A 25168-nucleotide genomic window follows, 5' to 3' on the forward strand; every position below is an offset into this window, starting at 1 on the left:
TGCTCTGGAAGGTATTTTTGCAACTACTGAGCTTTGAAGCTTTGTACTTATTTCTTTGTAACTTTCAGCTATCTTGCCTTTTACATTCTGTACCTTGTTGTAAGATGGTTGAGCTTTGCAATTTTGTAACTCTCAACCACTTTGTTTTATAAGTTCAGAAACCTACTGTAAGCTTGGTGATTGTTGAGCCTTGCAACTTTGTAATCTCTCTAACTCTCAGCCACTTTGCTTGTAACTCCTCTAAGCTGCATCCTGTGATAAGTGTGTGTGAATGGAGCGTGTTTGGGGTGAGGGAAACAGCAAGACAAACACATGGAGCTAGGAGCCAGGAGGTGGCTAATTAAAGACACAAGGCTGCCCTAAGCAAACAAAGGACAGGACTGAGGGAGGTCTGGCCATGCTCCTGGATGACCAAGGTGGAGGAAGGACCCCTTCATGAGTGACACAAGCCGCCCAGTTCCAATAAAAGAAGAGAACACATGGCAGAAGCCGTCCAGTAGGGATCCATGGATAGAGGCAAACCTTGGGAGTGAATATGCCTTGGCTCGCTCTGCGACCCTTTGCCTGTGTAAGTGAGTGAGTGCCTGAGACACGAATGAAAGTGTGTGAATGGACTCATTTAGTGTGTCCCAATTTTATTTGGCCACGGAACCCTTTTAAACTTGAAAGAATTTTGCCGAACCCCTAATAAGGAACTGAAAAAGTAGACCACAAATAAGCAAGGATAATAATAAACAAATGCTAAACAAGGTCATGAGATCAACATTTAGTGTAATTGCACATTTTTAAAAAAATCACATTAATTAATATTTATTATTATTTTTTTAAATCATAAAATGTTATTGTAATGGAATTTTCTCGCAGAAGCCTTATTTTCACTTTGCAGAACTCCAGGGTTCTGCAGTACACCATTTGGGAAACACTAGACTAATGAATGTGCACATCTGTGTTTGTGTGGGTGAGAGAAATAGCTCCATCCCCTTGAGTTTAACCTTATAGTGGCATTCAATGACAGCTCAATCCCCTTGAGTTTAACCCTGTAGTGGATTGTTAATTCCTCATTTAATAAATCCATGAGTGTAACCCTGGGCTGGTCTCCAGTGAAAACTGGGGTAACAGGTTCCACCTTGAATATAAATTACAGGCAGTCCCCGGGTTACGTACAAGATAGGGACTGTAGGTTTGTTCTTAAGTTGAATTTGTATGTAAGTCGAAACTGGTACATATTGTAGGGGAAACTCTAGCCAAACATTTCTCCAGAGCTCAGTTTTATTCTCCCACACCTCACTTCCCTCAGTCCTTTATTCTCAAGCTGAGGTGTCTGCTGAGAAAAGCCGCTCCGCGTCTCCCTGGTCTGTTGGGGGAGGGCGCTAGCTTCGCGTCTCCCTGGTCTGCTGGAGGGAAGCAGCTAGTGCGGGGTTACCTCACCCCGTTTGTAAGTAGGGATCCGATGTAAGTCGGATCCATGTAATCTGGGGACTGCTTGTACTCTGGGCTTGTCTAGATAGTGCACAGTAAGCAAGGGTGTAAATCTATAGCTTGAGTATTCTGTGCATTAATTGTGCATGTGGTACCAGTGTCCACATGTGCAACTGGTGCACAGCACACTCTTTCGCTGCAGATTTGCACCATACCTTGGCATGCACTAACTCTATCTAGATGGATCTAGATAAGCCCTTTGAGGAAGGCCCTTAAAGACACCTGTCCACCCTGTAGTCTCTAAGGGTATGTCTACACTACAGCATTATTTTGAATTAACTTAATTCAAATTAGTTAATTGGAATTAAGCTAATTCGAAATAACTCATCTAGACACAAACTAATTCGAAATAGCATTTTTCTAATTCGAAGTAGAACGTCCACATTGAGTGGACCCTGAATCACAGGTAAGGCTGGCCGGAAGCAATGCCAGCAGGGCATCAGGGTCGGACTTAGTGTGTGGGTCTGCTGCCTCAGGCTAGCCGAGGTCTGTGCTTAAAGGGATCCGACCCCCCCATCTCGGACAGACAGTTCTCAGGTTTCCCTGCTTGCTGGTCTACCTCGCTGAGGAACAGCAAAGTATTTGTGTCTCACAGTGCTCTGGTTGCCCTCACTCGGGGCACCATGGCACTCTGCCACATGGAACCAGACCTGCCCCCGAGGACACTGCTGCGTCTCGTGGACACGTTGCCAGCAGCCTGGCTGCACTCTCGGCAGGCTGCCATCCGGGAGGACCATCGAGGGGCTGTCAGGATCCAGGGGGGCCTGCGGGAGAGCTTCCACCCTGAGGAGCGCTAACTATCTCTCCGGTCTGCCCCACCGGGAGCTTGTGCCCCATTCCTCCCTCTCGTCCTTCCACTTACCCTTCCCTGGCCTCCCCCCCCCTTCCTGATGTCAAATAAAATACACGTATTTTCAAAAATAACAACTCTCTTTATTGAACACAACTGGGGAGGGGGAATGAAACTGTGGGGAGACTGGTGAAAGGAAGCAGGAGAGGGCAGGAGATAGGGTGGGAGAGGGAAGGCGGAAAACTGGAAGGAAGGAGCTGGACGGGGGAAGCAAGGGGAAGGAGGGGTAGGGGAAACTCAGGGATCAGGGGTGGGGGTCTCGCCGGGCCAACCGCCTCCCAGCACGGCGAGGGAGGAGGCCTCGGAGTCCCTGGGGAGATGGGGAGGAGGGTGTGGACAGTGAGGGGGAGGGTGTAGAGGTTGAGAAGGAAGAGGTGGGAGGGGGGACAGTAGTTGGGGGGGGCAACAGGCGCAGGACTGGCACAGGGCACCATGCTCTGCAGCAGGGTATGCAGGTGACAGCTCCTCGCTCGGCCCTCTGCATGCTGCTCCCGGCAGAGCTGCAGGTCCTCCAGCATCCAGGCCTGGACGGTGCAGTGCAGGGCTTGCAGGTGCTGATCCCAGTACTCCTGCCGCATGGTGGTGGTTCGGAGCAGGCCACGGGTGCGGGAGCATGTCCCGGGCAGGATGCTGCGCCCTTCACGAGAAGCTGGTGCAGCTGTAGAGAAAGACGAGGAGAAGTGATCAGTTCTCCCTGGGGACACAGTGGATGATGCCCAGGCCTCACCCTGCGACGTGAGGACGACCATGCCCTGCACCATCAGAGCCGCTGTGCTTGCACAGAGGCCATGGTCAGCATGTCTGGCTCTCCCCGGGACTCGGAGCTGCCCCAAGATCACACCCATGCCTGTGCCGTGTATAGTGTGGCTGGGAGGGGGGGGAGGCATGTGTAGAGGGGGCATGTGAAGGGAGAGCATCCTGCTGGGTCCCGCCCCAGGGTCGAGAGTGTGTCAGGTCTCCCTCACACATGCATGTGCCTATTGGCACCTGCCCAAGGGTGGCATGGCATGTGCACAGGTGGCTGCGTGATCCGTGGGAGGCATGGCCCATGCACGCGGTCCCTGGTCTCCCTCCCTGCCTCCCCCCCGGGTAGGGGACAGTGCTGGCACTTACCCAGTATGGTCTCCCTGGACGACCCTGCCGATTCCAGTGCCGGAACAGCTGGCGGCGGCCCCTCTGTTGCGCCCGGGTCAAGGCCCTCCGGTCCCGGCTCGCTGCCTTCCAGGCTGGTGTGGACCACCCCGCCCCCCAGGAATTGGTTGAGGGCGGGGAATTAGGGGCAGGTGGCAGCCCCTGCTGCGGCGCCGCCCCTAGTGGCCCTGGCATACACCTGCTGCAGCTCTGACTTTCAAGCGCACCTGCTCCTAGGTGTGCTGTGTCCTTTTCGGGCCACGGTGGCTGCTATGCGGCCGTAGACGGCCGCGTTCCTCTGCCTAGTGCGGAGATCATGGACGTTGGGGGCCTGCCCCCAAACCTCAATGAGGTCCATGACCTCCGCACTAGTCCAGGAGGGCATGCGCCGTCTACAGCTCCTGACTGGCCCCTGGGTGCTGTTGGACTGGGAGGGGGATGGCTGGCTATCACTGGCTGCCTGGCTCATCCTGGGGTCACTGGGTCAGGGGCAGAGACTGCTAGCAGGCCTGGCTCTGGCAAGTGCCTTCTGGCCAGAGTCTACCCCTTTAAGGGCCCCGAGGCTGCGGGAGAGGAAAGGAGTTTTCCTGGTTTGGCCCAGAGTGAGCACCAGGGGGAACTGGGAAGGGCTAGAGGTCCCCTAATTTGAAATAAGTGTCTACAAAGCACTTATTTCGAATGTGCTATTTCGAACTAGGCGTTATTCCTCGTAGCATGAGGTTTACCAAGTTTGAATTAAGCGCTCCACTATTTCGAATTAAATTCGTAATAGTGGTTTGTATATATAGACGCTATTAAAGTTTGTAGTGCAGACATACTCAAAGGTAGAAAGTGTCTGATGGAACAGGGGAAAGAACCCCCATGAATCTTTCAAGGATTACCCATCTCTTCTCTCCCACCTCCTGGGGACAGGAGCTTCTTGGCTGGAAGGCTGCACGGAAGGGTGCAGCAGAAACCCAATGGCTCTCACAAACCTGAGGAAAGTGTTTATGAGCCCTTTTCATTTGCCTGGGGCACCATCCTGCATCTGGAAGCATCCATATATAAACAAAAGACAAATACAATAGTAAAGCATGACAACAATAATATTGGACCTTTACTATTAGAGATATTAAATTAGTTTTAGTTCTGCTGGGGCTATGGAGACCAGGGGTGGGGGAATGAGGCTGGTTGCAGATTCCTATCGCAGATCTCTTGAACAAATGTTAAAGGAGGAACATTATTTTACCCAAGTTAAAAAGATTTTTTTTTAAACTTCATTACTACTATAAAAATTTTAGAAACTCTAAACATACCGTGTAAAATCCTAAATTTCTCAGCAAAGTCTTCATTAAAATTTCAGCTAGATGAGTATCTGGATGGCTACTCTGGACACCGTATGTTTGATCAGAGAGGTTTCCATAGCCAACACATAATGAAGAAACTTCTGCTGCATCAGATGGTGAACTATAACCAAGCAGTGAGGCTACATGGGTATGATCTTGTAAACTTGTCAGAATAATATCCAATTGCATTCTCTAAAGGAAATAGTTACATAGAAAAAATTGTTCTAGTTAGACAACAAAGTAATGAACTTAAAAAGTTAGAAAAATGTCCTGATGCTTTAACGTTTAAAGTATAATGACTAGTATCCACTACAGATTTTCCAAGATAGGCACTAGATCAAAGATGGGCAAACTTTTTGACCTGAGGGCAACATCACGGTATAGAAATTGTATGAAGGGCCATGAATGCTCATGAAACTGGGGTTGGGGTGTGAGAAGAAATAAGGGCTCCAGCTAGGCATGCAGGCTCAGAGATGGAGCCAAAATGAGGAGTTAGGGGAGTTCAGGATGGAGTCTGAACTGGGGCAGGGGTTTGGGGTACATAAGGAGGCCCTGTTGCCTATTCCAAGTTCAGACTAAAGATCCTTTCCAACTCCAATTAGTCTCTAATGTATCAATCTTCAAAAATGTAATAACTATGTCTAACAAATCCAATATTCTTCATAATGACATAGCAAAACAACACTGTAAATGAAGCTCTAGTAGAAAAAGTTCAGTAAATTTTTATTATTTATAGCACTTATAGTAATTGTAAGGTTTAGAGGTTCACGTGAATGATTCAAACCACAGATGAGAGCACACAACTTCACGGAAAAGGGTGAAAAAAGCAACTTTGAGTAACCTATGGCCAACCTTTCCCAACTTTGTATTGTGGTTTCTTTCTCGGTAGACAAGAGTTTTATAAAAGCGAGACTAAAGAAGAATTTTGTTTTTAATCAGTTTTCACTGCAACGTATATCGTATATTGCGTATATAGTATATTGCTCATGTCATGCAATTTGGAATGTAATAATCTTTTAATCTATAGACCATACTACTATACTTTTGGAAACTGCCTACCCAGTAGCAGACAGTTTCTGGGCATAGCCAACAGTTATGCTGTTAAATATTCTTGGTGTCATTTCAGCATGATGGAAATGGATTGCACAGAATTTTGTATGATTCTTAATACATTAATAAATTAGGTATTCAGACTGCATGACCATCCTTTTAGCTTGTCTATAACATCCAACTTCTTATAGATGATTCACTTGATTCAGTGCAGCCTTTTGAAAGAAAACTGCCCACTGAACTGCCTATATTAAAATCTAGCTAAGATTCTCTCTTCCGACTGTATATCTTAACATGTACCATACTTCCATATACCTTTTCATAAATTTCATACTTGAATTTTAATTCATTTGAGCTAAAAATGACAGCTGTATTAACAAAAGTACACTAACATGGGTGTACTTATGAAATCCTTTAAATATAACCTAATGCCCTTATTTGGAGATGCTCCATGTAGCAGCTTCATAGTATGCCTTGTAATGAGTATCAATTAACAGAGATAAGTTAAATTATAGAGAGTTGCAAAAGCTCTGCAGGAGGTCAGACTAGATGGTCATTATGGCTGGTTCTGATCTTATAATCTAGTTTGTGCTGGCTCTAGTATACTCTATTTTGAGAAACAATCTTCCTTTTATTTAGGATTCATACTCCTAATACTGACATCACTTTAGTACAGTGTATACACCATAGTATGCAAGTTTAAAGGACAGGATTATTCTATATGAATGGATCTGAATATTTGCCCAATGTTATTTTGGGTTCAGCTCAAATACTGAAGGCCCACAATTCCCATTCATTCCAAACCAGGGAAAGGTCTTTGTGTTGTGTCTGTAGGGGTATGTCTACACTACCACCCTAGTTCGAACTAGGGTGGTTAATGTAGGCAACCGAAGTTGCAAATGAAGCCCGGGATTTAAATATCCCGGGCTTCATTTGCATCTTGCCGGGCGCCACCATTTTTAAAGCCCCGGTAGTTCGGACTCCGTGCCCGCGGCTACACGCGGCACGGAGTAGGTAGTTCGGATTAGGCTCTCTGATTAGGAACGAGGTGTACCGGTAGTTCAGATTAGAGAGCCTAATCCGAACTACCTACTCCGTGCCGAGTGTAGCCGCGGGCACGGAGTCCGAACTACCGGGGCTTTAAAAATGGCGGCGCCCGGCAAGATGCAAATGAAGCCCGGGATATTTAAATCCCGGGCTTCATTTGCAACTTCGGTTGCCTACATTAACCACCCTAGTTCGAACTAGGGTGGTAGTGTAGACATACCCTAGAGTGCCTAACACAAGTAGGTCTTGGTCTAGGACTAAGGCTCTTAGGCGTTACAGTAATATAAATAAATAATAATAAATATAACTCTGCTGCCCAGCAGTGACTCACCGAGACTATTTTTTCCCAGAAGCAAGAAAGGAAAGGTATGCAGAAAACCTGGCCTAAAGTACATTCCATTCCAGAATACCACTGTAGAATATGCTCATGCCTTTCACTAATGAATGTACAAATTCATGACCAATGGGATTTGGGTTATAAGCATTATGGGGAAGAATAGCCATCCCCACATACTGAACAGCTAATGATCTAGGTTCATGTTCTGCACACAGAGTGCAGGGTTAAAAATTGTATTGCATTCCTAATTCTACAGTTGACTTGCTGTATGACACTGGGCAAGCCATCCACTTTTGGCAAGTGCTGTAAAATCTATCATCTATAAGCATTACATGAGTATTCTGATTATTAGTGCAGAACCACAAGATCTAATTCGAGCACTTTTCCTTATTTTTGAAAAAAGACTTAGGGCACTGGCAACATAAGATGTTTAGCTTACATTATTCACATTTGTTAAAACAGATTGCTCTCAACAATAATTGACCTTCAAAGTGCTGAAGGTGCATAATCTAATATAGGTGAACATATATAGCACAAACTAGATTATAAGATCAGAAGTAGCCATTGGACTTTCAAAGGCGGACATACAGTTTTACAAGGCCTTACCTGCCCTTTTGATAAGCTCTCCCATCTATCAGGGCCCTGTGGTAGAAGAGAATGCAGCAACTCCATTCTTTCTCGTAATGGAGGCAGTAGCATAGTTGCACCAACTGACAGAGTCTCAATTACAACCTAGCATGAAAGAAGACAGGGAGAAAACACAAATTATTTTAAAATAGAAACTATCAACATAATGGAATTTTTACAAAAAGTTACCATGACTTAAATCAAGAATACTTAACTTAGCCACATAACATGAACATTGTGCTAAATTATATTAACAGCTGCAGTAATATGGTGAGCCTGTGCTAGAGGAGATGACAATTCAATTTCTACTGCTCATATAGGGTTCTGGAATTAATCTGCTGATAGCAGCATCAGCTTTCTGGAGATAATAGTGAAAGTTAAGTTCTATTCAGTTACACTGGTATAAACCATCAGAGCAGAGATTTAGCTGAGAGACAGCAAAACTCTGTTCTTTTTAATTAGGTATCAAAAACAAACACACACGACAGTTTTAATGTAAATTAGATTAGAGCACTAACTTTTCTTATTTTCTAAGGACACACAATCAAACTCTGACTGAGCCCAAATGTAAGTGCAAATTAGTTAATCTCTCTCTAGTTCTTGCTAAACATATCAGTAAACCCCTACAAATATTAACACAAGTTGGTATGATAGGTCTCTCTTTTGCTGGAACTACCAAAGGCTGGAAGAGTAGTTTTATGTGTATAAGAAGTAGGACAAAACCCACATCCTAACATATAGCATATTTAACCTCTGTGTTTTTAAGCGGTTAAGAGCACAGACTATTTTAACAAGGTACACAGCAACACCTACATCTGGCTCAAATGACAGCGGTGCTCCTAATTGCTGGATAGTAAAACTACACTGAAAACAGGACCAAATTTCTACCCTTTAACATTTTCAGACCAAAGTATTTAGTCTCAAAATTTAATGAACTCATGAGTAATTTGTTTCTAGATTTGTTCAAAATGATTCTAACTTCAGCAGAGGAAACATTTTAAAAAGTGAGCTAATGCTGAAATTTCAGACCAGCTTCCTTTTTTCAGAATAGAAAAACTACAGAATCAGTGCCATGACAGAGTCCAAAAATTATACAACAACAGGACCATTTTAAATTTCAAGCTAAAACAGAAAGTTGTGTCACAGTTGGTAATCAGTTTCTCTCACCAGAAGCACATGACAAACTACCCCTGTTCAATTCTGGATGCTTACTGATTTGTAGGGAGAACGTAATAATAATAAAATCTTTTTTTAAAAGTTTTGACCTACAAAGTCCTAAATGGCTTGGGTCCTAGCTGCTAAGGACAGAAGAGACAGTCTCCAGGACCTCTCTCCTCAGAGCCTTACTGCCACCATTTGCAACCATCTCAGGAGCTCAATATGGAACTTATTCCCAACTCTGAACCAGAACAACCCAGGTCTCTGTTATAAAAGGACAGTGCAAAGCATTCAGGGAGATGGGTAATATTTTATGGGGAATAACACTTTTTGTTAGGGGTTTGTTGACGGGTTAGCTGTTGGTTGTAGTTAGATTTTTTTTGATGTTATCATATGCACCTGGATGAAAAGGACAATTTTGTGCATCTGTTAAGATGCTACTCACACAAATAAAATAAATGATATGAAACCTGAGATCAGAAGAATCACGAAAGCTAAAAGCACATTAGCCTAATTATTCAGGGTACAGAGAGGAGGATGAAATATCCCTCCCCATCTTAGGCCCACATCCTGAAACGAATTCTGTATAAGGAGCTAACAACCACATTTTATTTTAGGACTAGGGCCCAACACTGATTTAAGATAGCTATCTATAAAAGTAAAATTGAAAAAAATCAAAATGAAGGCTTGTGCACTGAAGATGTTTTTTATGGAACTGAAAATGAAGTGTGATATACTCAACCAATTGATGAGAGTCTTCCCACTGACTTCAGTAGTTTTGAATCAAAACTTTAGTACAGCAAACACTTGGAGAGTTGCATCCATGAGACTACCAATGTCCTCTTGAAATTTCCTTGCTTGTTAGTTTGCAGTTTTGCAAGAATATATCCTTTAGTCACCATTAACTTTAAAGTTTTTTCTGAGAAAACAGGATTTCAACTCGGAAAACATGGTAACATTTAAAAAAGCAGTCATGTAGCACTTTAAAGCTCACCATCTAATAAACTATTTTGTTAGTCATTAAAGTGCTACCTGACTGCTTTTTTGTTTGTTTGACCAAGATCAGACCAACACGGCTACCTCTCTATGACTATAGTTACATTAATTATTTTCCAGGCAGCAAATTATGAAATGCTTTCCTTTGGTGTATTAAGTAAAGCAAAGCATTAAAGACTGAACACAGAATTTAGCAAGGTCTTTTTAATCACAAAAATGTTATGAGTGTTCAAATCAATTGCCAAAAATAAATTCGCAAAATGGATTAAATTCATCCCTGGTGATATCTCTCTAATAAGAGTCTTTATAATCTTAAACAAAAAAACAGGACTATGTAGCACTTTAAAGACTAACAAGATGGTTTATTAGGTGATGAGCTTTCGTGGGCCAGACCCACTTCCTCAGATCAAATAGTGAAAGAAAATGGTCACAGCCATATATACCAAAGGATACAATTAAAAAAAATGAACACATGTGAAAAGGACCAATCAAATTTTAGAACAGAAGGAGGGTTGGGGGGGAGGTAAATGTCTGTGAGCTAATGATATTAGAGGTGATAACTGGGGAAGCTATCTTTGTAATGGGTAAGATAATTAATGTCTTTGTTTAACCCTAAGCGTAAAGTGTCGAATTTAAGCATGAATGACAGTTCAGAGAATTCTCTTTGAAGTGTGGTCTTTGGTATATATGGTTGTGACAATTTTCTTCCACTATTTGATCTGAGGAAGTGGGTCTGGCCCACGAAAGCTCATCACCTAATAAACCATCTTGTTAGTCTTTAAAGTGCTACATAGTCCTGATTTCTGTTCCAGCTACACCAGACTAACACGGCTACATTTCTATCTCTATTTATAATCTTAAATTTTCCGTTTATATATTTCAAACACTATATAAATGCTTTTTTCAAAGTACTGGCAGGGGACTCAAAACTCCCCATAAGTAAAATTATTCAAGTTATTCTAGAACAATATATGAGGTTAGGTGCCAATTATTTAAATACAAAGAAGACTGAAGTGAAGATATCTGAGGTCTAAGTCTCCTAAATTTCAGGGATGAATTCTTCAGATAACATGGTCTATAATCAATTCAACACATTGTTAGGGGAAGAATTACTCCATTGTAAATTCTTGTCCCCTGCTATCTTTAAGGGTAGAATATTTAGTTTACTTTTCTTCCTTATTCGTTTTCAAAAGATCTCGATTTGCATTCATGCCAAACTCAGCTTCAACTGATATGCATTGAGGCTTAGACACGTAGGGCACGTCTACAAAGCAGGGCAAAAGTCAAATTAAGCTACACAACTTCAGCTACATCAACTGCGTAGCTGAAGTAAAAATAGCTTAATTTGGCTTTTGGCACTGTCTGCAAAGCAGGAAGTCAAAGGAAGAACATTATATACCTACCTAGAAGGATATATTTCCATTGTGTATACAGTTCAGATCTGAACTGTATACACAATGGAAATATATCCTTCTAGGTAGGTATATAATGGTTATTTTCAGCAAAGACACTGTGCAATCTAAATTCCAGGTCTGAAGATTCATCTAAGTTTTAAAAATTACTGTATAAAGTGAACATTGAGTAAGCTTTCCTAATCAGTAAGTATTTCACAGTAGAGAAACTGGTCAATCAACATTTTTCACAGCTCCTATTTTCCTTCATCTTTCCCCATGATGACTCATCAACTTTGCCTCCTCAACCCACCCCACTTCCTTCAGAGGGTCCTTTATCCTCCTTTCCTAATGCATGAATCAGGTCAATCCCTGGGGCAGCTGGTATTGGCTACAATTACTCTACAGGTTTGACTTGAAGGGTGAAAGGATTAATTGACATAAATAACTCACCATCACCTGATCAGTCCTTGGTATCTCCACTGGGACTATCAAAAACATTTAATTTACAATAGTACTGACTTTTGTGGCATGGAACCACACTTTAGTGAGACAACCGACTTCTTTCACACACATTTCTGAGCACTGTTGAATTGCATAATATATTTTGGATATTTGACCAAAAGTGAACAAAGTTATAACCCAAATTTAACAAGTGTAGAATCCTGCACTTGGGACGGAAGAATCCCAAGCACTGTTACAGGCTGCGTATTGAATGGCTAAGTAGAAGTTCGGCAGAAAAGAACCTGAGGATTACAGTGGATAAGAAGCTGGATATGAGTCAACTGTGTGCCCTTGTAGCCAAGATGACAAATGGAATATTAGGTCGCATTAGGAGAAGCATTACCAGGAGATCTAAAGAAGTGATTATTCCTCTTTATTCGGCTCTGGTGAGGACACATCTGGAGTTCTGGGCCCCCCACTACAGAAAAGATGTGGATGCATTGGAGAGGGTCCAGCAGAGGGAAACGAAAATGATTAGGGGGATGGAGCTCATGACCTATGAGGAGAGGCTGAGAGATTGGACTGATTTAGTCTGCAGAAGAGAAGAGTGAGGGAGGGTTTGATAGCCTTCAATTTCCTGAAGGGAGGTTCCAAAGAGGTTGGAGAGAGGCTGTTCTCATTAGTGATGGATGGCAGAACAAGGAGCAGTGGGGGAGGTCTAGGTTGGATATTGGGAAAAACTATTTCACTAGGAGGGTGGGGAAGCACTGGAATGGATTACCTAGGGAGGTGGTGGCATCTCCATCCCTGGAGGTTTTTAAGTCTCAGTTTGACAAAGCCCTGGCTGGGTTGATTTAGTTGTGATTGGTCCTGCTTTGGGCAGGGGGCTGGACTTGATGACCTCCTGAGGTCTCTTCCAGCTCTATGATTCTATGATCCTGTGCACCACAGCTCATTGTATACAATTATGAAAAAATTATATGGAGGTCTAGAAGCTGGGGCCTGATGTTCCAAGTCCATAGTTACACGAATAGAATCAACATTCCAATGGAAGTACTTGTATAAATCAACACATTGTATAAGTCCCTGCATTACTATGGGTTACCATAACCAGATGTATACTTCATAACTTGTGTTGGTCACAATTTTTCCATTTCCCTATTCTGTTCCATGATAAAAAAAAACTGCTGTTAAAACCAGAAATACATTCAAAATAGGACAAAAAGCAATATTATAAGTAAAAGCAGTATATTTTAGCTATACTTAATAAGCATTATCAAAAAGCAAACTCATGTCTTGAATCCCAATATAACTTCAATTTACCATATATAACTGCCTATCACATTGGCTCAATGTACAGTTCAAAACCGGATTTTAATCAGCAAATCAAATATTGGCAATACTAAAGTGTCATTTTTACAAAACACCTTTTCTGACCATAACCATACTTTAAAAAGACTTGGATGTGAACTGAACAAAATTACTTACTTCCTGTATTTCATCTGGAACAGAGGAATCCATCAGCCTGAACAGCAAATTCCGAAGTGGACCTGCCTGCCTTCCAAGAATGCTAGTAGCTACGCCTCCAGCTAATGCAAGAGCAAGATGATTAGAAAGCAACTTCAGGCACAACTTGAGGAAACTGTGATGTTCTCTGCAAAACAAAATAATACTGGTTATCTTGCCTGTAAATTAGCTTTGACAATGCCAAGTTTAGCTGCCATGGGGGAAACAGGATCTGAATAGATACCTGAAGATATAGTCTTTCCAGGACTTTAAAAAAATCTTATTAACATTCTAATATAAAAGAGAGTGGTTATCCACCTGAAGGTGGAAGGCTGAGAGAACTGCTAGATGAACCTTTTATAGTGCTAATGGCCAAACCTTGCTTTTTTTTTTTTCTTCTTGAGTGTGGGTGGGGGGGGGGGGGGGGGAAAGAGAGAGACCAACGTATGCTGGAATGAAGAATGCATCACCGAAACTCCAGACCAAACAGAGAAACACTTCCACCAGAGGTGCAAATAGACCTAGTAAATAGCATTATATTGTTCATCAGCGCATCTTGAACCTATTTTGAGCACAACTGCTCCCCAGAGTTTCACTACGAAGCATCCACGCTGCTAGACAGAGTGCCTGCACATTTGGATTGTGCAAGTAACGTAGTCTTGAGAAATTAAATCTGGGTACAATGGAAAGATCATCAGCTTTCATGAAAAGGGATAGGAGGTTGGTTGATGGGGGCAACAAGAAATCATCTGTCAGGGAACCCAGATTGTGACACTGTAGGGAAATGCCAGCAGTACTGTTCCTGTTGTATCTCATTGCAAAATATCTACCTGGGGAGTTCCCCAGAGGAAGAAAACGGACCTGGATACATACTCCTGGATGAAAGGACCACACGTGGTGACTTGTAAATGACTTGGTTAGCTAGAATGTTCTGAGCTCCCTGAAGGTAAGAGACCTCGAGACTGATTTGAGTTGGCAATGCAAAAAGTCCCATACATAAATTGTATCTTGTCAAAGCAGGAATGAGTGGCCCCTCTTTGTCTGTGGAAACAGAACACTGCACTGCTGTTTTGTCTAAGAGTGAACAACCCCTTATGGGTGATAAATCATCATAGGATTAAGAGCTATATGACTGACATGTGTGAAGAGTCTAGTCCTCTGAATCACAACCCCTGCAATGGAAAGACACACAAACTAACCCTTCAATAGACAGCAGACACATCCATTACTGGCATTAGCGATAGCTCAGGACTAAGGAATAGAGATCAGTCTCTTCCAGCAGTGCCCTTGGAAGCCTTTTACTTTTTCCTCAGCACCGTGATGAAGATCAATGCTAGGACTCAGACAGAGCACAGGTGCTTGTCTCACAGATGTTGAGTTCTCAGTATCATCTCTGACCGCAAACGCTCTGAAGGCGGTCTCAGAAAAGCCACCATCAAAAGAAACTGCAGTCTGGCCTCTCCATCTTTCTTAAGCTTGAAGTCCTTGCAAATTTAGCTCTGAACTCTAATCTAAGACTCACCCAAGCACTTCAAACTAGAATGCAGGTTGCTCGCAGGCATGGGCTTAAAGTATGACAGGCATGGTTTGAAGCCCAGAGACCAAAGCATTGCTTGGTACCACTAACGGGACCCCAAATTTGGGGAACCGAGAGTAAATTAACTCAAATACTAACTAAACCTAATAACTATAGAAACGTACAATTATAAAGAAGAAAAACAGCTGAGAGCACTTGCTAAAGCAAGTCCAACAGATTAAAACTACCATCAGAGGCAGTAGGAAGGAACTGTAGGGGTTCCTCCCTGAATGCAATGGCCTACTGCAGCACAAGGCATACAAGGTGCCATTCTGGATGTCATGGAGGGGGGAAAAAAAACAATAACTGTTCCTGGTGACAAGTATCAGAGGGGTAGGTGTGTTAATCTGAATCTGCAAGAACAATGAGAAGTCCTATGACACCTATTAGTCTATAAGGTCCCACAGGACTTCTTGTTGTTCTAACAACTGTTCCTGGCGTGCACCCCTTCCCCCCAAGAGTGGAATGCACTGGTGCAATCATTTATAGAAGAGTTCGATTTTCAAAGGCTACTTAATGCAGGAAACCAAAATCTTAAACCTTACTATTAAAAATAAAAAACCAACAACAAAAACATACATCATTACTCTAGTAAAGAAAAAATATGCAACAAAACTAAACATGCATATCCCGTATAGATACCTTGATGAAGGGAACGGAAGAGGGGGAATCTCGCTGTTAATTTTATCACAGTACCGCTCAAGAAAGGACCGGAGATGGGAGAAGGTACTTTCTTCAAGGTCTACACAATAGGGTCTGTGCCATGCAACAACTTGTCTGGAATCAAACATAAGAAATGCATGAAGTACACTGAAATAAATGAACATGTAAAACATGCAACTACCCACATAATAAATTATCAATTACAATAAGTTAATATGGTTGTCATGTCAAGGACAGTATCATTGCATCCCATGGCAGCGGGGCCCCTGCTGAAATGGTCTGGTTTTTCTCACTTAATCCCCTACTACTGCAGGGACCTCAAGCATTGATGAAGCTCAGCAGGGCTCAGATTTCAGTTTCTGCTCCAGGCACTGGGGCTCAAGTTACAGGCTCCTCGTTGTGGCGGCAGGGTTCAGGCTTCTGCTTCTCCCCCCTCCCCCTGTCTCAGGCAGGCTCAGACTCAGGTTTTGTTCCCCCCTCTTGGGATTATGTAGTAATTGTTACTGTCAGAACAGAAAATCTTTAAAGCATTATAAGCACAATGATAGCAATACTGTGATGTATAATCTCGTACAGCGCAATGAAGAATTTGTGTACGTGTACACACACACACACACACACACACACACACACACACACACAAAATGTAATCTTTTACCTGTCCCTTGGAAGAGCTGTCCAGGCAAGGCTATGAGAAGTGCCAGCTGAAATCTGTTGAATTGCTATTCCATCTAAACCACTTACTTTCTTTGGTTTAGTAATGGGACCAGTGGAATTTCCCTGACCACACTGTCCCATGGAATTATTACCCCAAGCATAAACTTCATTATCTAAAGAGACAATCAAAGAAGGAAACAAAATTTGTGGTTCAGTGTCTTTTAATCAAAGAGTATAATAAATACCTATATATCATTTATTTTACCATGAGAAAGTGCCAAACAATGGCTGTCACCAATTGAAGTATCAACTATTCTTGTAGCAGCCAACTCTTCAATAAGCTTGGGTCTAAGAGCAGTAGCTTCTGAAGAACCACAGCCTAGGCATGCACCACAGCCCCACGCATATATCTAAAAACACAAACATACATATAAGTTTTCAAAGCATTTTTGGTATTTGTCAAGAGACAACAGAAGATCGTGTGTAACTTGTGCAATTATACCTATAAATGCACATGCATGTTATATTTATGCACTCTATACAAATCGGGGCTCAATCTATCCATTTATATGTGCATTCTCTAAATTTTCCTCGATTATCTTATTACATTACACATTAAGCTACAGAAAATTTGGCCTAACAATACTAGAGTGACCTAAACAAATTGGAGGATTGGGCCAAAAGAAACCTCATGAGGTTTAACAAGAACAAGTGTAACATGACAGAATTTGTAAGAAACTCAAGTTACTTTCTCTCCCGCTTACAAACAAACCAAAATAAATAGCACGTAATTGCAATTCTTGTAGTAAGTAACTGGGATAGAGGGAGATTTTAGTAAGGGTCTTTGACAAATATGGCTGTTGAAATTTAGCAAACAATGCAACAATCACTATTTAGCCAAAATGTATGTATAAGCATTAAAAAATGTTTTTGTTTGGCCACAGACCCTTGAGGCCACAGACTTTTTCTTTACTATCTGACATGGAAAGTAATGGCTGCTGAATCCTGGGCCCAGGTGTACATATGGCATTAAGTAAACAACGTATTCTAATCTACTACTCTATATGCTACAATGTTCATTAAGACTATGAAGTATTCTATAGAATAGTTCCAATTTTCTGTAGTACCCTTTGAAAGAATCCTGACAATACTGGGCCTTTAGTGTTTTGCATTTATAATATACAAATTTACATACATCATATACATACACAGGTCTTGACAAACGGCGGCAAAACCTACTCGCCAGCCCCGCACTGCGCATGTGCAAGACCCGCATTGCTCATGGGTACGCCGCCAGTGAACGGGGCGACGGCTGAAATCTACTCGCCATAGGCGAGGAGACTCAGTGATTTGTCAAGCCCTGTACATACAGACAGAAATTATAAATTGTAGTTCTACTCTGTAAAGGTAAACATTCTTTTTCCGTGTTTATTATAAACTTAGAATTTTTTCCCTATACACTGAAGATGTTATGTGGCACTTAATATATTACTACAACTATAGTACTCTGAGGTATTTGATGCCACCCTTGAATGGAAGCCAGGATGGATGGAAAGGAAGTAAGACTCCCTACAACACGGAAACAAACATTTCTGAATGACATCAAGCACCTCAATATGAAATGGGAAGATTTGAAGAGAAGGGCTGTTGACAGGCAAGGATGGCAAATGTAGGTAACCTGATGTGCAGCAAAGCACTGGATGGACTAAAGTCCAAGGTATTAGTACACTAAGGTAATAGTATACAGTTGTCAAACATAAGTTACCATATTAGTCAGTGTTTGTACCACTTTTGATGTTAAGGAAGGCTGACAGCACTAGATGAGTTACTGTCAGATAGAGCTGTGCATGGCTGCAACATTTGTATATGCATCTGAATCCACAAAAATGAACCACAAATACCCGGATCCACATCCATGGATGCAGATACCCACAGCTATAAATTGGCTATGTGCAGATTTTCAGGGCTCTACAGATAGTTTCTAGATAATGTTAATAAAGATGTGACCTCATTAAAATCATGCTCTTTTGTGTCTTTTGTTCCTGATATCTTTGGGGCAAAAATAAAATAAAATTTTACATACCTATTGTGTAACATTTAAGACGGTTTTGGGTTTTAAATTGGCTTAATGTAAATACCTTTTCATAATTTTAATCAAAATAACCATACAATTGAAATAGTCTCAGGCATTTCTTCAATAGCAAAACTCTTGTTCAGGTAAAAATATCTTTTTGCCTACCTGTCCTGTTGAAGTCAAGGCAAGTGAAGATTGGCTCCCAGCACATACTTTGCGAATAAACATTCCTTGTAAAGCTTCTATAACTTTAGGTTTATATACTCTATTGGTATCACCATGGCCAAGTTTGCCTATCAGACAGACACATAAGTTAATATTAGACTTAAGTAAACCACAGTTATGACAGTTATGAAGATTTAACTTCCCAATCAGAAGTGTTTTAGATTTCTATTTACCTAGTGTTTCCTTGTGGAAGTAAATTTTATTTTTAAATTAATTTTATTGCTTCTAAGTAAAGGAAGCATTGATGTTCTAGTAGATATTTACTCAAAACATACCTAGCATACTAATTGATGTTTTTTCCACCAGTATGTTGTTTAGCACCTTATTTTGTGATTTATCATTTATTCAAATCCTCTTCAGTAATACAAATGCAACCCCTGGTTTGGGACACTCTGGTCCAGTAACATCTGTGGTTTTTCCAGTTGCCGGACTAGAAAGCCCTAGCACAGAGGTTGCCGGCAGCTGGGAACAGAGCCAGCTAGCAGGGCAGTGGAGCCCACAGGACAACAGAGCCCGCAGTTGGCCAGGATGGGAAGCTGGTGGAGCTGCCAGAGTCTGCAGGGAGGAGGGACTGTCAAGCTTGCAGCCAGCAGGGATAGAAAGAGCTCACAGCTGGCTGGGCCATGAACACCTGTAAAGCCACCTCTGGAGCTCCTGGGGTCGGTGGGGTTGGGAGGGCTGCAAGTGCCCATAGGACCATCTCCAGAGCTCCCATTGCCATGGAGCCACCAGAGCTCACAAGGTCATGGAGCTTGCAGGGCTTCAGCAGACAGGGGGCCAGGGCAGCAGTGACAGGTTGCTGGGGAGAGGAGCCCAATGGAGAGGCTGGCACCCCCATCCCCAACCATCCCTGGGCCCAAAAACTCTTGTCTAGGACTTGTCAGATTCCAAGGGAGCCAGTCCAACCTGTGGGAGGGCAGAAGGTTTCAATTTAAAAGTTGACCTGACTAGCTTCTCTGAATTTTTCTAAAAGCCTTCAAATATTCGTGTCCATTTTTAAGCCCTTCACATAATTTTAAGGTTTTCTGTCTTTTATTCTTCCCTGAAATTTGTCGTCTGGATTCAGCCCTTTGCTCTCAGCAGTTTATGTAACATTTTCTGTGAAAGAACAGTTGTCACAGGATGTATAAACCCTACGTAACCACCACCAGGCGGATTTGAACCTGGGACCTCTAGAGCTCAGTATAGGAGCCTCTACCCTTTGAGCTAAAAGCCAGCTGCCCCTCAGGCCATGCTGTAGAGGTCTCTTATTCTTATCAGTTGCTGAGGCCTAGATGCTGCCGCATGAGATAGTGAACCACACTAGGTGTGTGGGTTACACCTGCACTAAACGTGAAAGAGTTAAAAAGCAACACCAGGCCTAAACAACCCAGGCCAGTTGTACCTGCAGGACATGCTTCAGATGAAGGAGGAAGTTTAAAAGGAAGTCCGAGTTCACAATAGCGCGGAGTAGGCTGGGAGAAAGATCTGCCTTGGGAGTTTTACAAAGGGGTGCTACAGCAGCCTTAATCTAGAGAAAAGAAGCCTAACAGGTGTGCCTGGATATATCTTTATTACCAGTCCACCACAGGCTGCAAAAAAAAAAAAAAAACAACTATAGAGCAGGTGGTAAAGCAGTGGGCCAAGAAAGGCAGCCTTAAGGTGCTGGACCCTTCCTAAGACTTACTGGAGCCTAGTCAACTGGTAAGATCCAGGTTCTCCTACCTATCCCCACCTCATTAAGGAGGGTACGAGCCTCTAATCAGCACCAAACAATCAAAGCAATATAAAAACTCCATGGATGAGTATTAATCAATACAGGTGGCTGAACATTTGATAGAACAGTTTTCCATCAAAATATGCAATTTCACCAAAATAAAAAATGTTTTGTGAAACATGTTCACATTGACGTTCCACATGAAAGACAAAAATCTTCCATTTCAACAGCCTCACATTTCCATTCATTTTGTTTTGTCTTGTATAAAAATACTGATGATTATACGTGCCGATGACATATTTAATATACTTAAAGACAAAATTAAACGTTTCAATGGTCTTGCTTTAAAATTCAGGACATTTTCTATTTCACTGGATGTTTTAGGCTTTTATTCCAATTTGGAACTATTCCCTTTTGAGCCCCCACAATAAAGTCAGAATTACCTATGGAATGAAATTTCTAGTTTCCCTCTAGAACCAGGGTTGCTACTGCCATAGCCAACTAGCCACACTCAACTAGCCAAATAGCCACACGTTGTTAGTGGCTAGTGTGCTGGACACCAGGACTCTAGAACTATTAACCACTGGACTGCAATCTGAGCTGCTCTTGGTCTGATTTTTTCACCTTCCACATACATACTGCACTAGGAGGTGGCAAGGTAACTACTTCAATCTTAAATTCAGCTGCTCAAATCAAGACAATGAGAAAGTAAGAATATGGCATTGAGAGGAATCCTATTACAGGTCAAACTTCCCTGGTCTAGTACCCACAGGACCTGAGCGGTCCCAAAGGAGGGAGTTTGCCAGACTAGAGGAGGGCTGTACCCAGGCTCTCTTTCTGGTCGCTGGCCCAGCCAATGCCCTTCCCCAGCCCATTGGTGGCGCTCCACTCTGGGCTAGAGCTCCACTCCAGCCAGTGGCAGCTCCACATCCCCAGGTGCTGGGGCTCCCTGTCCCCAGCTGGTGGCAGCAGTTCTGCACCCCTAGCCACAAGGGTTTTCTGCTCCCAGCTGGAGGTGGCTATGTACCCCCAGCCGCAGGGGCTCACCTCCTGGTCACCTGGGCTCCCTGCTCCCAGCCAGCAGAGTTCCATCCTTGCTGTCTGGGCTCTTTAGCCCCGGCCAGCAGCGGCTTCAGGGCCAACGAGTCTCACCTCCTGGTTGGCGGGGCTCCTTGCCCAGCCCTGTTCTGACTGCTAGCCAGGCCCTCTACCCTCAGGCCATTGCCTCTGCAGGCTGCTTGCTGTCAGACCAGCTGAGCTCCCAGCCACTGGCAACATCTATGGTTAGGGCTCTCTGTTTCAGGAACATCCATTTTGCTGTCCAGAGAATCCCAGACCAGAGGCTTAACCTGCAGAATTTCTGGCAGTTTAGTCCGGAGATGGCAAGATCTAACCCCCATTTTGGCTTTTCCAGAAACAGGTGATAACAGCAACTATTCAATCAAAAAAAGTTAAAAGTTCTGACAAAAACAAATAAAAAAAAATAGAACTTCATGGTCCAGGAGAAAAGTGAATAAACTTGAAAAAAACTTTACATTTAAATTTTTTATTCTACACATCTGCAGGCAGGATACATTTTTATTCCATTTAATATGTCTAATGTTCTACTATTAAAACATTCTTATATTTGTGTATTGACTTCACATCATTTTTGGTGTAAGAATTAACAAATAAAACAAGAGAAGTCACAGTACATGGACTATATTATGGCTGGAATAATATGGAATGGTAATTAAGCAAACAGCAATCATTTATATAGGCTGTAAACACAAAGGATACTTGTACTGAAGAATGTTACACTATCTGCGCCATTTAGGAGATTAAGAAAATATTGGATTTTAAGCCCATCCCGAAGACTGTGAAACACATCTTAGTTTCCCTTGATCTTCTAAAAAAAAAAAGTTACTCCACCTACAAGAGAGACTAGATTCCGACCTCTCATACACAGCTGAACTGACATGTACAGCAATATTAATACTTGAAAAAAACAGATAATTTAATTCTGACATGTTTCAGAAACAATGGTGAATCTCAGTTATTTATATACTTTAAAAATGTGCATCTGTCTGTGAATCCATTTGTTCAAGAACAGTAAGAGTTAGGGCTACTAAATTTGAAACGAAGTATCCTTTTATCCTAACTTAGAGCAATGTGTGCTTTGGTTGTACATTACTAGGAAAACAGGAAATGCTGGGAATGGGACTGTTTCCCAAAAGATGGAAAGGGAGAGGCTGTTCAGAGGTACGCGATACTCACAGTGACCACTAGGATCAATGAGCACAGAGGAAAGCTACATTGCAGAGTGACCAATGGGGGGGCAGCCACACCATCAAGAGAGGCCAGCAGGGGTTGGGGCTCCTCATCTTCCCTGCCACAGGACGTGGTAAGTAGCCTCCCTTCCCCAAACCCTTTTCCTCCTCTGCCCTTGGCTGCATGCAGATCCAGAGCAAGGGAGGGAGGGAGAGACATTCCACCCCGGGAGGAAAGAGGGCAAAAGCTCTTGCTGGCCCTCAGGGACAAGCCAGTGAGCAGGCTGGCTCCTGGAAAAGCTGGAGGGTGGGGGGTGCCTCTCCCCAGGATAAAGCTACCAAATGGGGTACACATCTCCACTGCCCTGGGCCACGCCCAGGGAGAAGCCAGTGGCAACCCCACCCCCTGCTGTGAGTCCCTCTTGCTCTGATTCCTGCACCCTCACTCCCTGCTCTGAGCCCCTTCCCACCCCCACCCACCTTCAATCTTCACTCATGCATCCTCCACATTCCCAGGGGCAAAAGAGAGGGGTCTGGCAGGGAGGGACAGTTCTACTGGAAAATTACCACCGGGGGCAGGGGTGGCAGGAGAGAGAGAAAGAAACAACTATGTATTATTTACTTCAGAGAGTTTAGCTGTCTGTATGTATCCCTCCTCTCAGCTGTGCCTGTTGCAGCTGCAGCAGTCACGGATAGATGCTTCCAACCTGGCCCCACACTGCTGCCGTGAGAGAGGACTGGGGTTGACCTTTATCGCTGGGGCAGCCTATATATTAAACCCCACATCTCCAGCCCCAGCCCAGAACAATGATTTAAATGAAGAAAAACAAAACTTACTTTAGTTCAGGACCCAAGCAACACCAGGTAAATATTCTAGTTTGACATTTCTCTATACAAGATCATACAGCAATCAGGACTATGACTTGAGACCCAGCCCTGTGTTGTAATCAGTGTACAATACTATGTCAGTAAGATCAGATAAAATCATGTAGACCTTTTAGGGTACGTCTACCCAGCAACATTATTTCGAAATAACTTAGTCCACATCTACACAGCAGGCAGTTATTTTGACATAATATCAAAATACGGTCAAGCTGGACGACTTCTTATTCTGACTCCTGTAACCCTCAGTGTACAAGTAGTAAGTGAAGTTGGAGGAAGAGTACTCTCTTTCGAAATAAGTGCTGTGTAGACGCTCCCTATTTCGAAATAAGCTATTTTGAAAGAAGCTATGCAATTGACGTAGTTCAATTTGAGTAGCTCATTTTGAGTTAAGCCCTGCAATGTAGTTTTACAAGTCCCTAACACTAAAAGAAATTTAAAGGTTAAAAAAATAATCAATGCATACAAATATCATCTTTGTTTTTTAAAAATCCTCCAAGGACTTGCCTCAACTTACTATATGTACTTCAGTGTCCTCTTATATCCCTCAACAATTCTTTTGCTTAATTATCAGCTTCCTTTCTGTATCTTTACATCATTTCACAAGATATTTGCATCTACAAACAACTTTTTACTTCATCATCTCATTAATCCTCAGTTTTAGCTCCTTCATGAATAACAACTCAGTATATTTTAAGTGCAACAGATTTTTTTTAAAAATGTAGAAATATTTCTTCATATTTCAGATCATTTTAGGTTTTACATACCATTATCTCCTCCTCCAAATGACCATACGGTTCTTCCATCTTTGGATAGAGCTATTGTGTGTGAACTACCACAGGAAACCTCTCCAACATTGCTAATATCTTTTACCAATGTTGGAATGTTACGGCTGTTGCTGTCCCCATGACCTTGGAAAAACAAAAATAAATGTATTCTGATAAGTTTCTTTCCTCCTGTTTATGAATTCTAAGATCTATTTTTGCATTATAATTACAGTAGAACTTTGCCAATTCATGTTCTTGTAACTGACACAAAAGTTGTATGTTTCTGACCACTTCTCAGCAATGATTTAATAGAAAAGCTCTGGACTAAAGTCTCAAACTACCAACACTGCATTGTTTTTACAAAGTTTAATAGCGTATTATGAAGCACTATAATTTAGGGAAATTTCTTATTGGGTAGTAAGACATGTCTCATCAAAACTAAGTAGATGATGATAATGTACCCTTTTTAGTGGTAGGTTGAGATAAGTGACTTCTCCTAACGTGGTCTGTAAAAATCAGTACGTACAGGAAAGCATCACAAAAAGCCATTGAACAGAGAAGTTACCTAGAACAAGTAGCCTAAAATACCAATCTTTCAGTCAGAACAGCAAACCCAGGAATCTGTTCAGCCCACTTCAGATTAGAGATGTTAGCGTATAGTAATTTAAATGGTTAACCAATAAACCTGGTCTTATTGGTTAATACTAATGACTAAATGCACATACACCCCTTTGCTGCCTCTTTATTAGAGGCAGCAAGGGGGAAAGTGGAAGCTGGTGCCCACGGGAAGCTGGCTTTTAAGTCAGCTCCCCATGTGTTCCAGTTCCCACAGAGCTGCCTCCATTCCCTGCTGCTTCCCACAGAGGCAGCAACGTGGAGGGGCAGACAGGAGCTGGTGCTCAGGGGGAGCCAGCTATCTCAGGCAGCAGCATGGGGGTAGGGTGAGGAAGGCAGGGGCCGGTATGCACAGGGAGCCAGCTGCCACAGAGCTGCCCGCCCCCACACTGCCTCTTTATCAGAGGCAGTAGGGGGCGGGGT

The 25168-nt window shown here is 42.7% G+C and overlaps 1 protein-coding gene across 8 annotated transcripts in view; it reads right to left on the reverse strand.

The window, feature by feature from the left end:
- Positions 1-25168, reverse strand: part of HERC1 (HECT and RLD domain containing E3 ubiquitin protein ligase family member 1) — a 219518-nt gene that overhangs the window by 159487 nt on the left and 34863 nt on the right. For all 8 annotated transcript variants that reach the window (XM_089781918.1, XM_089781916.1, XM_089781913.1 and 5 more), the window contains 8 exons: positions 24131-24274; positions 18477-18604; positions 16503-16647; positions 16239-16410; positions 15560-15694; positions 13324-13489; positions 7826-7951; positions 4756-4977 (listed from right to left, as the gene is read on the reverse strand). In XM_089781918.1, coding sequence (XP_089638044.1) covers positions 4756-4977; positions 7826-7951; positions 13324-13489; positions 15560-15694; positions 16239-16410; positions 16503-16647; positions 18477-18604; positions 24131-24274 — 1238 coding nt within the window. The remainder of the gene's footprint in view (positions 1-4755; positions 4978-7825; positions 7952-13323; positions 13490-15559; positions 15695-16238; positions 16411-16502; positions 16648-18476; positions 18605-24130; positions 24275-25168) is intronic.

The sequence above is a fragment of the Pelodiscus sinensis genome, chromosome 14 (assembly GCF_052426305.1).
Source record: "Pelodiscus sinensis isolate ZL-2025 chromosome 14, ASM5242630v1, whole genome shotgun sequence".
NCBI classification, from domain to species: domain Eukaryota; kingdom Metazoa; phylum Chordata; order Testudines; family Trionychidae; genus Pelodiscus; species Pelodiscus sinensis.